This window comes from Lactuca saligna, chromosome 7, assembly GCF_052625555.1.
Source record: "Lactuca saligna cultivar CGN05327 chromosome 7, ASM5262555v1, whole genome shotgun sequence".
Taxonomy (NCBI): Eukaryota; Viridiplantae; Streptophyta; class Magnoliopsida; order Asterales; family Asteraceae; genus Lactuca; species Lactuca saligna.
In genome coordinates this window covers 53,989,841-54,005,121 of record NC_136423.1, presented here as the reverse complement: position 1 = coordinate 54,005,121, position 15,281 = coordinate 53,989,841, and the positions used below count along the sequence as shown (strand labels likewise).

General features: G+C 29.4%; 2 protein-coding genes across 2 annotated transcripts; both read right to left on the bottom strand.

Moving 5' to 3' along the window:
* Window positions 1-5,248: 5,248 nt before the first annotated feature.
* LOC145006954 (uncharacterized) lies at window positions 5,249-6,025 on the bottom strand. The gene is made up of 3 exons (XM_078965967.1): window positions 5,782-6,025; window positions 5,599-5,655; window positions 5,249-5,493 (listed from the first exon to the last, which is right to left on the bottom strand). The coding sequence occupies exons 1-3, from the start codon at window positions 6,023-6,025 to the stop codon at window positions 5,249-5,251; spliced, it is 546 nt and encodes a 181-aa protein (XP_078822093.1).
* Window positions 6,026-6,178: 153 nt separating this feature from the next.
* On the bottom strand, window positions 6,179-6,949 carry LOC145006953 (uncharacterized). The gene has a single exon (XM_078965966.1). The coding sequence runs from the start codon at window positions 6,947-6,949 to the stop codon at window positions 6,179-6,181; it is 771 nt and encodes a 256-aa protein (XP_078822092.1).
* Window positions 6,950-15,281: the final 8,332 nt, after the last annotated feature.

Sequence of the window (15,281 nt, the reverse complement as noted above, 5' to 3'; positions counted from 1 at the left end):
TGAAGCATTCACCTTCAGATCTGGTGCATTCGCCTTCAGATCTAGAACCCCTGACTTTAGACCCGTCATCACCACCGAGCGTCGCCTCCTTCCACCGCCATCTATCTCACCAGTACCGACTATCGCCTTCAATCAACCGCTTTGCTTTGCTGGAACACCTAGAAAACACTAAACTCGATTTTAAAGTCTGAATATGCTTCTTCTCCAAATCTCTAAAGTTTCTGATTTGATGAAGCACAAGAAAAACTCTTTGATCTGTTTCGCCGGAATAACAGATGTAATGGAGTATGAAGCTCTTTGTTGGATTTGTACCAGATCTGTTATGTGTCGCCCCCTTCCCATCTATAACTCATTTTCATCTCTATCTCTCTTATTTTTGGTCAAAACACCAGCAAATCGACACCTGATCTGATGTGTTTGTCCATTTTCAGGTTAACTCTAGTGTGTTTGGTGTTTACATGGATGGTGTTTATAAAAGGAAGTTCTGTAAAAAAGATGTAGACAAGGTGTTTGATGAAATGCCTCAATGAAATTTGGTAAGTTATTAAGCTGTGAATTTAGTTGTGAATGCATATTTTTTGTATATTAAACTATGAAGTTTGTGTATTTAGCTGTGATATTTGTGTTTAAAATTGTGAATTAAATGCATTAAGCTGTGATTTTGTTGTTTAAACTGTAAATTGACTATATTAAGCTGTGAGTTTTGTATATTTAACTAGGAATTAATTGTATTAAACTGTGAATTGATTATATTAAATTTTTAAGTTGATAATATGCTTTTGAATACATACTTTTTTTTTTGTATTAAACAGTGATTTTTCTATATTTAACTATGAATTAAAAGTTTTAAGTTGATAATATGCTTTTCTACTGACATTTGTTGTGGATCTCTATGATATAGTTCTTTTTTTTTTTTTTCTGTTAATGTGTGAATTTGATGTTTTAATCCCTTATTTGTCGTATAATTTTGGTAATCTTAGTTTTAACTGCTATTAAGTTGTGAATGTATAATTTTTTTTGAATTAAACTTTAAATTTATTATACTTGTTTGTGAATTTTCTATGTTAAATTGTGTATTAATTGTAATAAGTATTTTAAGTTGATAATATGGATGTGAATACTACTTTTTGAGTATTAAAATGTGAATTTAGTGTACTAAACTGTCATTTTTGTGTTTTAAATTGTGAATTGATTGCATTAAGTTTTGAATTTTCTTTTTAAACTACGAATTGACTGTATTAAGCTGTGAATTTCCTGTTTGAACTGTAAATTGACTAGATTAAGTTGTGAATTATGTGTATAAAACTATGAAGTTACTTGTATTAAGCTATGAATTTTGTGTATAAACTTTGAATTGACTATATAAAGAGTGTTAAGTTGAAAATATGGTTGTGGATGCATACTTTTTGTATGTTAAACTTTGAATTTTGTGTATTAAACTATGATTTTTATGTTTTAAACTGTGAATTGACTGCATTAAACTGTATATTTTTTTCTTAGACTATGAATTGACTATATTAAGCTGTGAATTTTGTGTATTAAATTATGAGTTGATTGTATTAAGCTGGGAATGAATTGACATTAAGCTGTGATTATTTTATAACTTTTTTGTTTGCTTTTGAAATAATGTAAATTTTATTCACGGCTTAATATATTAAATTCACAATTTTAAAATATGAATGGTTTATGTATAAATTTTTTTGTTAATTTTTTTCTGAATATATTTATTTCTTGTGATGTATAAGTATGTAAGAATACATTAGTTTTAATAATAATTTTGCATTTAATTCAAAATAAGTGAAATAAATGGTTTTATTAGATTGTGAATATAGTAGATATGTTATTAATGCATTATTTTGTTTACAGATCTGATTTAGAAGAAAAAAATGGTTGGTTGCGATGCTCGTACAGCCGTACAGGTGATTGGTGGCAGCGTGTGGTGGTGGTAGTAGAGTTTGAATTTTTTATTTCTTTAAGTTTGTGAATTATTATAAAATGATTTGTATTAAGTTGGAATTAAGCTATCACTGTACTGTATAAACTTGTAATTTTTATAAGTTTTTTGTTCAAATATGAAAACATATAAGAATGAAAATATTATACTGCAAAAATTACAATTTTGCCATTTTTGTATCAAAAAGAGAAAAAAAAAAGGATTTTTACATGTTCAATAAGAATATCATGTAAATATTTACTAACTAATGGGGGTTCTTAGGGTTCTTAATCTTTTATGGTTCTTATTTGAACCACTCCCTACACACACACACACACACACACACACACACACATATATATATATATATATATATATATATAAGACTATGAAATATGATGCATGGTACACAAAAATTATCCGAATAACCCTCATGGATTGCAAAAGATTGTGACAATTATACCTACACAATAGTAAAAAAAACATAGTCATAATCCTATACACTATTATTTAAATTTCAAATAAGGCACCTTATAGCCATGCAAATACAACAAATACATGCATGAATACGCATAAGAATCATGGAATGGCACCCACACATACCACCTTAGATTTCTTAAATGAATATATATATATATATATATATATATATATATATATATATATATATATATATATATATATATATATATGATATAGATCCGGTAAGAAATTTTTTTTGGTAGGAAGGTAAGAAGTTTTTTTTCTACATATTTTTTTGACGAACAAAAAAAATGAACCACTAGATGATTCATTTGTAAGATGATGCACAAGAAAAAATTCTCAAAAAAACATCTTTATGATTCATTTTTAAGTAAATTAAGAAAAAAATCACTTTTATGACAATTTTAGTGAATAACAACAAAATCATTATATAAATGAATCATCGAGATGTTTTTTTGAGAATTTTTCTTGTGAATCATCTTACAAATGAATCATCTAATGATTCATTTTGTTTGTTCGTGAAAAAAATATGTAGAAAAAAACTTCTTACCTTCCTACCAAAAATTTCCTTCTTATTTGATCTTGACTCTCTCTCTCTCTCTCTATATATATATATATATATATATATATATATATATATATATATATATATAGGGCTAGGTTAAAATGTTTTTTTACATTTATTGTGTGCTAGAATGCACCAATAGGAATTTAGTAAAATTATATTATTATTTAATTAAATAATGATAGATATTAGATGGTTTCCATAATTGTATGTATATTAAATGATATCCATAATTATAATTTTCTTTTTATGAAAATTAATTAAATTCGTCATTAATGTCAGCAATAACATTCTTTCCGAATGAATTCATATCTACGTTTTTATGTCAGCAATAACATTATTTCAGGAGTCACTCATTTAAAATACAATAAGGTTGTATGGAATATGAAGAATGAAGGTGTATTCTAGTAGACTATACTCTCGTTCTCCTAGAATACACTCTTATTATTTTATATATGAATTCATTCTGAAAGAATATTATTATTGTCATTAATAACGAATTAAATTAGTTTTAATAAAAAAGAATTATAAATATGGATATCATTTAATATACATTTCATGTTACTCAATTCTTATTGGTGAATTCTAACACACAATAGATGTGAGAAACATTTGAACCTACTATATATTCCAAAGTGTGTATGTGCAAGTAGTATACCAACTTGATTCTTGACAAACCTTCTCTTCTTCCCCACTCTACATGATTTTACACTTACACACACATATTATACTCATATACAATACATTTAAAATGGTACACATGCTAGTACTATCATATCTTCAATATATTTTTGTACAATCTATCTCATCTAGAAAAGAATCTGAGTAAATATCTACTTTACTTGTACAAACTAACACAAAGATCATATTCCATATTCTCTCTTCTTTTCTCTCTCTCTCTCTCTCTCTCTCTCTCTCTATCTCTCTCTCTCTCTTGATCTCCCTCACCATGCAAACACATGAGCAATATCTAGTAAATATAATGGAGTGTACTTGCATATATCTTCCAAGATATCGAAATAAAAGAACTAGTGGCTGCAACAACTTCTTACAAGTCCTTTGTTTCTTCTCTCTCTCGATTTTTCTAACCATGCACACACATGCACAATAGCTATCAATATATCGTGATGTACTCTCTAAAATATTCCAAGATACAATGGTATAATCTACTCTTCCAAATCTGATTATATATCTTCCAAAATAACCCCACCTTTCCTTCACTCACCTCCCATCTCACCAACTCTCTTTCTCTCTTGGTGGTGTAGCTTCGCCAGAAGAAAACAAGCAGCCAACCGGAGGCTGGTGCCTCCGATTTAAGCCGCCATCTCACCCCTTTTTACCCTTCTATATACCCTAAATATCGAACCCAAATAACCCTCTAATCAGTTGATAAACTTAATGGAAGTAGTCACGAACCACAACTAGTGTTGTGGGTTGGTTCACCGGAGGAAAAAGGGCATCGAGCACTAACAGTTTTCTCCATGTTCTCACATGTTTTGATCATCAAATGGCTGCCTCATCACCTCATGTTTTGTCCATCAATTCTTAGGTGATAAATCCTTTCTTTTTCCGTTTTTCAATTGATTAGTCACACGTCAGCCGCCATGCGCCATCGTGGCCAGTGGTGCGTGCAGCTCCAACGACGAAGTTTGACGACAGTTTTGGTCTCAAGGCAACTTCCTAAAGTGTTATACTTCAACCCTTTTCTGTTTTGATTGTGTTTAGATCAAACTCGAGGCTTTCAAGTGTATAACTCATTCCCAACTCAAGTTCGTGAAAAACCTGTTAATCCCGACTCACGCAACTAGGGTGGCTTTCTATGGACCCACTTTTCAACGTTTTAAATTTATTTGGGGGGGGGGGGGGGTACATGTGTGTTGATATTGAAAGAAATAAATATGGTAAAGTATATATACATGTGGTGAAAAACTTTTTATAAACACTATAATATGTATATTTGCCAACTTAAGAAAACTATTAGTTTCTTGATGATAATATCATGAAAATATATAGATGCAAACTATTTAAGTCGTGTATTAAAAGAAATGTCAAAGTTGTTGTTTGGGAGAAATAACAAAGTTATGATTAAGTTGACAATCAAGAGTCATCAAATTTGTACTTGAAAATTCGGAAGGATAGGGAGTAACAATTTTGAGTAATTTTTCTTTGTCAAAACAAGAGAAGCCATTTTTAGGACTTAAGCAAGCCATGCATGTAAGCAAATCCATATTTACTTCATCAAATCGGTCATCTAGTTCTTGAAGTAATCAATCGATTAATCCAATAAACACTTCAACTCGAAAATGATGAATATTTGTCGCTTGTTGGAGAAATCGCTTTGACCTTCCTTGAGGGATATACTGATCTTCCATATTCGGAACAACAATGTCATACTTATTACATAATGATGTGACTTTGTTCATGTGGTTACCCCATCCAAGATCACTTTTTTTTTTTTGCAAAACTCCTTTAGTCATGGAAACAAGTCTCATAGCAATAACAATGTCTTGATCTTTTATTTGCAAAGCAAGACACAAATCATTGGTGTATCCAAGTATAGGATACATTAGTTGCGCCATAAAGATAAAATCAAATGACTCTAGTGAGTACAAAATACCTTGGGCTTTTGCTTTATCATCCGAATTTGAACCATTCTTTCCGATCTTCACAAGTACTTCAACAATTGTAGGAAACAAGTTGATCACATTTATAATAGTTATGTAGTGAGATGCCCAACGGGTTTCACCGGGTATCTTCAAACAAAGTTCTTGATTTAACCCTGTTCATGTTTTAATTTCACCCATTTCCAATGCTTGAGCTACATTTTGAGCTTGAATTTCTCTAATCATATCCCTCCTCTTACAAGAAACTCCAACAACATTTAACAATGTTGTAAGTATATTTAAAAGCCAAGCACAATCACTATTCTCTTTAGCCATTACGACGAGTGTTAGTTGAAGTTGATGAGCAAAACAATGAACATAATAAGAACTAGGAGTTTCAACAAGAATTAGAGCCTTTAGGCTATTCATCTCACCCTTCATGTTGCTAGCCCCATCATATCCTTATCCTCTAATAATAGACAAAATTAAAGAATGTTCAACGAGTAAACTAATAATCACATTTTTAAGAGTCAATGCAGTGGTGTCTCTAACATGAACAAGTCCAAGAAACCTCTCAACTATTCTTCATGTATTTCATTCAACATAACGCAAATAAAGAGCTAGTTGTTCCTTTTGGGACGCGTCACGTGACTCATCAACCAAGATATCAAAGTAGTCATCACCAAAATCCTCTATAATTCTCTTAGTAGTTTCTTTAGCACAACAATTAATAATTTGTTTTTGAATCATGGGAGATGTTAATTTGCAATTACCCGGAGCATTTTCAAATATGACATTTGACACGTATTCATTATGTGGTTTTAGCCACTTCAAAAGTTCAAGAAAATTTCCTCTGTTAAGAGATTCCTCATTTTCTCTATGCCCATGAAATGCCAATCCTTGTCGTAACAGATAAGATAAACAAGAAACTGAAGTTTTCAATCGAATTTTGTACGTACTTTGAACCGATTCATTTGCATTACCAAAAGCAAGATGTATTGATTTCTTTTTACCATCTCTTAAATTCACATACTTCTCGTAAGCAAGGTTGTGAGCAATTTTAAGTCCACTAACATGTTTTTGGAATCTATCTGGCTTATTCCATGACCGAAATCCGCCATTGACAAATGCATCTCCACCTACATTAGCTTCAACTTCATTCTTAAACAAGTAACAAACAAAACAAAAGGCCGCATCTTTGTAAATACCATATTCAAGCCAATCTCGTTTTTTAAACCAAAAAATGCTAAACCAATGCGGACCTCCAATATCTCTTGTAGGAAAGGCATAAGTTTTTGGTTGACAAGGTTTTTTAAGAATGTATGCTCTCCTAACAACATTTCGTTGATTTGGAGGATAATCCATAATGTTTTTTTCTTTTTCTCGGATCATGAGGAAGAAGTTCAACATCATAAACTAATTCATCATCCTCTAATGATGCATTGCTAGCATTTGAACCACCTAAATCTGAATCAACTGGTGAAGAATATTGAGTGTCTTCAGATTTCATCTTTTTTAACATAAATTGTTGAAGATTGGGTTGTTTTACCTTTGATTTTTTATATGGATGGATTACTCATTATTTTAAACAAACCCTAACATATAAAATTAAGAAAATCAATATTCAATAAGCAATAATCAATAACAAAAACATTTATGACACAAATTTAACTCGCATCATAAATATAATTTTCTGAAAGCATAAAACATAAAATAAATTTTAAAAAATAGAAATTTAATATCTTCTTACTATTTGTTCCTACAAATACTCCTATCAAATTAAATAGTGACATGTGTAACATTTAATACTCATTTAATGATATTTTAGTATACCAATATGACACATGTCATCATTTAAATATGTAAGATGATTAGTAGGAACAAAAAGTAGAAGGATATTTAATTTCTCTTTAAAACAATAAGAAGTAAAAACATACCTGATGTATAATAAACAAGGATGACTCAGAGATTTTAAGGGTTCCGTGCCAGGAAGAAAAATGAGGCCCTAAATATAATTTTTAATATATAAGATAAACAAACTTAAGACGGTGAATTCTCGTTACGGAAAACTTAAAAGTAAACAAATTAATTAAAAAGGAACATATGGAATTTTATAAAAGTTCAAGGGTTAATTGTGTAACTTTTGAAAACTTATTTGTTAAAGAAAGGGTTGATTATGAATTATATAGTATAAAATAAGGGCCAAAACAATAAATTGAATTAAAAACCTCATGACGTGGACATGAATGGAAAATGTACGCTTGTTTAAAAAGAAGAGGATGTGGATGTGCTTATACCAATGGAGGAGCTACACATGATTTATGCAAAAACTTGAATAAAATAATATATAATTTAATCAATAAATATATATAATTTAATTAAAACTCGGGTCCTATTTTTTTCGAGGCCCTGTGCGACTGCACCTCTTCCCCCCCTTAAAACCGGGCCTGATAATAAAGATTAAATGTGATCTGTCTTAGTTTGTTGCGAACTTGCGATGAACGATTTGCACTTGCCGGCAAGGGTATGAAACGTTAAATGGGAATGTACTTATTAGGCAATTAAGGCCTACAATAAAATAACTATTATTTTATGAAATAGAAACTAAGGCGCTGTTTGTTTACTGCTTAATTGAAAAATTAAGAGGTAACGTCTTAAAAATTCAGATATAGCTTGTTTGATAACTTCTTATTTTTTGATTCTTAATCTTTTAAAAGGCTTTTAACATTTCAGATATAAGGTAGAGTCTGAAAAAAAATAAGAGAGGTGTGTTCCTATTTTGCCCACCGCTCCAATCTTCTATTTTTATTTCTCACGGGTTGCTTTTCCTTACCACACACATATCTCCAACAAAATGACGACATCTTCTACTTTCCGCTTTGTGAGACCCACCTCCGACCTCCACCCTCATCCATTGCCAGCTGCTCTGCAGCAAACCCAACTCTTTCCTTCTTCTCGTTGTCCTTCACTCGACACAACTTGTCTTCTCCCTTCCGCTGCTGATCGGACTTGGCAAACCCTCCACCATCGTCGACGCCTTTGCCATCGCTTCCGGCAGCCCCGCCGCCAACGACGCCCTTTAGTTCCGTGACATCTCGTCGAGAACAACATTTAGGTAAAAAAATATTTTTTGTTCCTTTAAATCTCATCGAAATTTTTTCCGTGAAATCTCTCAAAATTTGATTTCTATCATTGTTTGTTTGATCATATCGGTTGTTTATTGATGAATTTGATTTCCATTATATATTATTCAGCAACTGATTATAAAAAATAATGGGTATACTAATCGTTATTGTGCTCGTTATTGGTGGTGTGATTTAGGAATATGTAAATTATGATTGCATGAAACACTCCTGAACCTGCTACTTTGCAATTATCTGCATTACAATTTGTATGACCAAATAGAGAAGCTGAGATCAAAGGTACCACCACGTTTTTGAAGTTCATTCAAATCAGCAACTGTTTTGGTTAACTTTTTGCTGAGAAAATATTGATAGAAACATATTTTTTGTAGTAGCAAAAAATAGAAATGTATTTTATTTGGCTACTGTATGATATTTATGTTTCCATGGGTATGATATTTAGGTTTTCATTGATTGAAAGAAACAAATTTGGAAGAATTTATGTTTAATTTGGTTATATCATATGATGTTTATGTTTCCATTAATTGAAGAAGTGAATTTGGAAGAACTTATGTTTAATTCGGTTATTGCGTGATCATTTGTAGTTTTAATCAATTATGCATTTATCATTTAGCACAACACAAAACTAAGGAAGGTTAAAATGGTCATTTTTATTATTCAGTTTACAATTCAGAGGTTCCAGCCAAAGAGCATGTTAAAAATTAAGATTTTACAAATTCAAATCCTTTTAGAAATTCAGATCTCTTTAAAAATTAGTATCTTAAAAATTCAGATCATGTCAAATAGTCCCTAAGGCCCACAATAAAATAACTATTATTTTATGTAATAGAAACAAACTTTTTGTTGGGTTCAATTATGTACGGATCCCCTAATCTAATAAATAAGTAGATTTTTGCCACGTGACATTCTCCAAGTCCTCCAAATCAAGATTTCCCGCTACTTTTACTAAATTAAATTTCCTAAAATGCCTTTCATTTTCTTTTCTACAATAAATATACAAAATTGTTGCCACGTGGTACTTTTTTTCCCATCTTAATTTTTCTACCTTTCAATTTTTCATATATGAGTTTCCAAATTTGTTACCCTCAATTATGTCATTCCTCCCTGTTTGGTTGTCAAACCAACAAATGATGGGATAAAATAATATTAATATAGCTCAAATCACTGCTATTTCTAATACTAAAGATAATATAGAGTAAGCAGGGTCGGTCCACAGGAATACAGGACTTCTTATCTTACCATATTTTCACACGTAATACAAATGATATTAAAATGGGGGATTGTGTTTGAACTTGAATTAAACTTCATAAATAAAACAAGATTGGTAATAAAACGCAGTCAAAGAAGTACATTTCCGATTCTAACTTTTATACATGTATTATGTTGAAAGATGTAATATGATTATAACTCATGTTCAATCTAGGTTGGTAAGTTGGATATTAATAAACTCTAATATCCAAATTGGCAAAAGTATTTTATTCAAAACAAGCTCTTCAAATAAAACTTCATTTAATTAATTCAATTCAGATAAGCTCTTGTATCAAATTAATAAATGACATTAAGTTCTTACACTAATTACCAACAATGTTTAACATTCCTCTTAAGCTTGGGAATATAAACATTGAATCTTTGATTGCACTAATTTTGATCTAATTACAACCAAGTAAGTGTGTGTTACTAACATCAAATCATAAAACATATACGAATTTCATAATTTGATTAACTAGATTGGCTAGAACCCTAATTCATTGATCAAGTGAAAAACAGAACCAACCAAACAAATGATTAAGATCAAATCAAAGATTACTAGATATTAAACACAAGTCAAATTCAAGTTACAACCTAACAACAAATACTTAAGAATTCAGATTCGGAAATGATAGTGAAATCAACCACACATGTCTAGATAGAACTACAAATTAAACAAGTTTAAACTTCAAATTGACTTACAAAAAGGAAATTAAAGTGTTTCCAAGTGTTACTATACTTGCAAAAGCTCTGAAAATCGCCTTCTTTCTTCCCAAAATCCGACCTAACTTCCATCAAAAACTGATTGTCTCAATTATAAGAGGATAAAACCACTTTAAAACTGTCGAGACGTTACACGGCCCGTGTAAATTAAAGGGTGCCATTTACACGGCCGTGTAAACAAGAAAAGTAGAATGTTTAATTCTTCCAAGTCTTCGAAGTAGAATGCCCTTGCATATACGTTTACACGGCCCGTGTAAATTGTAGGTATACGTTTACACGGCCATGTAAACTCCTATGAAGCCAAATTCTTCATTTCTTCATTCTCTCTCTTCAAAGCTCCAAAACTTCTGCAACTTTATCTTCAACTCTTGATAACTTCCTCCATCAAGATCCAACATTTAAAAGTCCCTGAAATATCATAAAAGTGTGTGAATGGAATTGCATCATGAAAAATCCCAAAAATATGTAAAATGCATGAGTTTAAACCTAAATGCAATGCACTTTTATGAACTAAATCTACAAAATCAATGCAATGCACCTAACACTCCCCTCATTTTTCACCGTTTATTATCCCACCCATAATTAAAACCCTAAACCTATGTTGCCTTCTTTTCCTTCACCGCAAATCTTTGTTTTCCCGCTCAATTCTTCTTCCTTCCTTGAAAGATGCATGACGTCCCTCAAAATTAGGAATCCAAATCTCAAAACGATGATGTTATACCAATAAATCAACAAAGTAATTATCCGTGGATTTGAATTCGAAAAAGCAGCCGCCTAATCAGCTATCGGTGGTGTTTTCTCTAAAACCCTGTGTTGTGATTCTTTTCATTGCTGATACTTTTTTTTAATTAAATCGATAACCCCACCATCATACCGACGTTGCTTCCAACCCTGCCACCGTTTACATGTTTAATTTCTTTGTTGATCTACATGTTTTGATTTGATCAATTCACAGGTTAATGTGTCATGAAAGATTGTTCTCATCCTGATCTAAACTCTGCTTCCAACACTATTTTTTTTCTTCTTCAGTCATCACCATCCTCTCTCTAGCTTAATTTTGATTTTTATTTTGTCTAAATTTTGGCATCATTACTGATAGAATTCTTTATAAATACTGTCAAAATTTTCTTCACCTTCTACTACCGAAGATGTTGTTTACATATTTTCATTGTCGGAAACCACTAAAGGATCCAAGAGAAAGGTTCGATTTGACTTTTACAGATCTGGAGATGTATGACACCTGTTCAAAGTTCTTAAAATAAGTGAGGATTATGACATTTGCTTTTTAAATTAATGATTTTAAGTATTTATAAAATAGAGAGGATTAGCATTTTACTAGATTGCAACTGTAATGGTAAAGTACAAGCATTTTGTCTATAAATGGTGGTCATCATTATCCATGTTCTGAAATTTATCCACCGATCTGAGATGATACTCGATGTTCTATAAGCTGATATAGTAGCATCAAAGATGAATCTTTTTTAAGATTGTGGGACCCATGAGTTGGAACAGACTCATCATGAAGGTGTGATTCAAATCGTGATTCATTCTAGATATGTAATTTTATAATCTATAGCTTTTAATCATATATGAGTTTTTGTCTTTGATTTTTTTCTCAATAGGTTAGAAAAGCATGTAATCTTCAAGTTCACTACTTCAAATGGAGTCCTTATGATGATAATTGTAATGATTAAACATTAAGGAATAATACTCCTTTGATCCAAATTCCCAATGTATGTGAACATCAAGATGAAGGTTGGAACAGATCTTGTCACAAAGGCTAGATTCTTCCACTAATCTTATTTTACTCTATATTTTTCATCTCATTTCTTCTTATACATTGATTTCACCTTTTTTTTTTTTTTTTTTTTTTTTTTTTTCTAGGTTGCTAAAGAATTGAATTTTGCTAGTAATGGGATAACCACTAAAGGAATCAATTTTTTGATGATATTTAACAAACAAACATTTATCTGTTGTTTTTTAATAATGTATTATCACCATACACTATTGACATATGCCGCTAATGTATATACAACTTTCTAACCTAAGTTATACTTGAATTTGGATATGCCTACTAAACATACATATTTTGGTGCTCATGTATTTACTAGATATATCATACTATAATACATAATAGAAATAAAATTGTAATATGTTAATAATACACAAATTAATAGAGATACATTATTATTTCTTGATGTAGCCCTTTCTTTAATTTCTTACAAATAAATGGAAGTGGGATATATTTATACACATTTGAATGCACGTGGATGGTAAATATTTTTGGAATTATGTCCATATTTTTTATATACTCCAAATTTGTTTCTTATTTATTCAGATCATTTTTAAATTGTTTATGGTATAGCTTAGGTATATTGAAACATTTTTTAAAATTTAGTTATAGGTTAATTAACTATGTTTTTTGTAAATCGAAACAATACGATATAATGATTGTAGGAAAAAAAAAAAAAAGGATTGATGCATATATACTTTGAAAAAAAATAAACACAACACTTGCTTTGTATATTCATTTTATTTCTTCCTTTTACATCATATTACTTTGAAAGTTGCTCCTTATTTCATTAAATGAATCATTTTTGCTACATGACATCTCCTACATCTATTTTTTAATCAGAATTAAATTACTATTTTATCCTTCATCCTTATTAATTTAAATCCTATAAAATATATTCACCTAATTCTTAGCATGTTAATTTTGGAAACCGATTAAATGAATTATACAACATTCTTTATCACATAATAATTTCAAATTTCAATTACACAATATATGCATACCAATCAAATATTAATTTGTAGACATTACATTGACCACAAAATTTGGAATTTCAAATTACCATTTTAATTGATACAAAATATTTTCATCTATTTTATTCCTTAGTGACATCCTTTTATTACTTATAAATAACATCGTAAGCCCATACAAAAATTCCAACGTTTCACCTTTTTTCATAGCCCCCCACACTCAATTCATCATTTTACTTGTAATTTATTGTGTTTTTTTTTATATGTTTATTATATTACCGTTATTTTTAACTTATTTTATAACAATGTCATATTCATAAGAATATGAAAAAGCTACACGACCTTCAATGATTAGCTCATCACAAACATTTTCCTAATATCTAATTTTGGAAACTACACGGCTATATAATAGTGGTATCTATGAACATAAATGTACCATTAGTTGTTATAGGAAAATGAATAGAAAATTGGGAGTGTTTAGCACGGACGGAGCGTTAGAGAGCTTCTAGCTTCTAGCGTTTGACAAAACGCTACATTTTGAACAAAAAGTTGCGTTCGGCATTACAAGCTTTTAATGTTTAGTTTAAACAAAACGCTACAAATCCAAATGCTACTTCATGTAGCGTTTAACAAAACGCTACAAGTTACCCGTTAGCAGCTAATTTTGCCAAACACGCCCATACTATTCAAATAAATGAAAACTTTATCGTATTCTAAAAAAATTATTTAGAGTTAAAAGGGATATGGTTCAAGTTAAAACTACATCCTAATCTATTTAGTCCCCTAATGATTCAATAGCAATTCACATATCACTTTTATTATCAATATCAATTATCTTGAAAAAAAAAAAAAAAAAAAGCTATATGCAGCCAAGAAATAAGAAAATGTTTGAGATCGATTTTATAAGTATATGGGTTTATGAAATAACATAGTAAATTGCATGTTATTAAAAGAATAAATTAGTATTCAGTAAATATGATAGGGATTCCCGTTAAATAATATATATATATATATATATATATATATATATATATATATATATATATATATATATATATATATATATATATATATATATATATATATATATATATATATATATATATATTAGGTTCATTTGAGACCACCTATATTTTGTGAGACCTTGAGACGCATTTTTTTATTTTTATTTTTTTATTTTTTTTAGTTAATTCATGTTCCGAAAATAATATTTAAAAAAAGATTTTTTTGATTTTTCCATTTATTTTGCATTTTAAAATTCTTTTTAGAATATGTACAGTGTAATATTCTATTTAGAATATTTCACGTATTTTTAAAAAAAAATAGAATTTTTTTTTTTATTTTTTATATTTTTTTTAGTTAATTCAAGTTCCGAAAATAATATTTAAAAAAATAATTTTTAGTTTTTTCCATTTATTTTGCATTTTAAAATTATTTTTTAGAATATGTCAGTGTAATATTCTATTTAGAATATTTCACGTATTTTTCAAAAAAAAAAAAACGGAATTTTTTTTAGTTAATTCAAGTTTCGAAAATAATATTTAAAAAAAGAATTTTTGGATTTTTCCATTTATTTTGCATTTTAAAATTATTTTTAGATTTGGTCTCACGGTCTCACAAAATTAGAATGATCTCAAATGAACCTGAATATATATATATATATATATATATATATATATATATATATATATATATATATATATATATATATATATATATATATATATATATATATATAAACCCGGTGACTATCGTGCATAAAGTTGTTTACTTACAAATGAATGTCGTATTAACCTCTCGATGAAAATTATATGTCATTA

Bases quoted from the DNA above. Each gene is read 5' to 3' on its own strand.
- LOC145006954 (XM_078965967.1), bottom strand. From the start codon at position 6,025: ATGAAGGGTGAGATGAATAGCCTAAAGGCTCTAATTCTTGTTGAAACT. The intron at 5,656-5,781 runs GTGAAATTAAAA...CAATTGTTGAAG, and splicing joins AGCTCAAGCATTGGAAATGG to TACTTGTGAAGATCGGAAAG. The intron at 5,494-5,598 runs GTATTTTGTACT...TGCAAATAAAAG, and splicing joins TGATAAAGCAAAAGCCCAAG to ATCAAGACATTGTTATTGCT.
- LOC145006953 (XM_078965966.1), bottom strand. From the start codon at position 6,949: ATGGATTATCCTCCAAATCAACGAAATGTTGTTAGGAGAGCATACATT.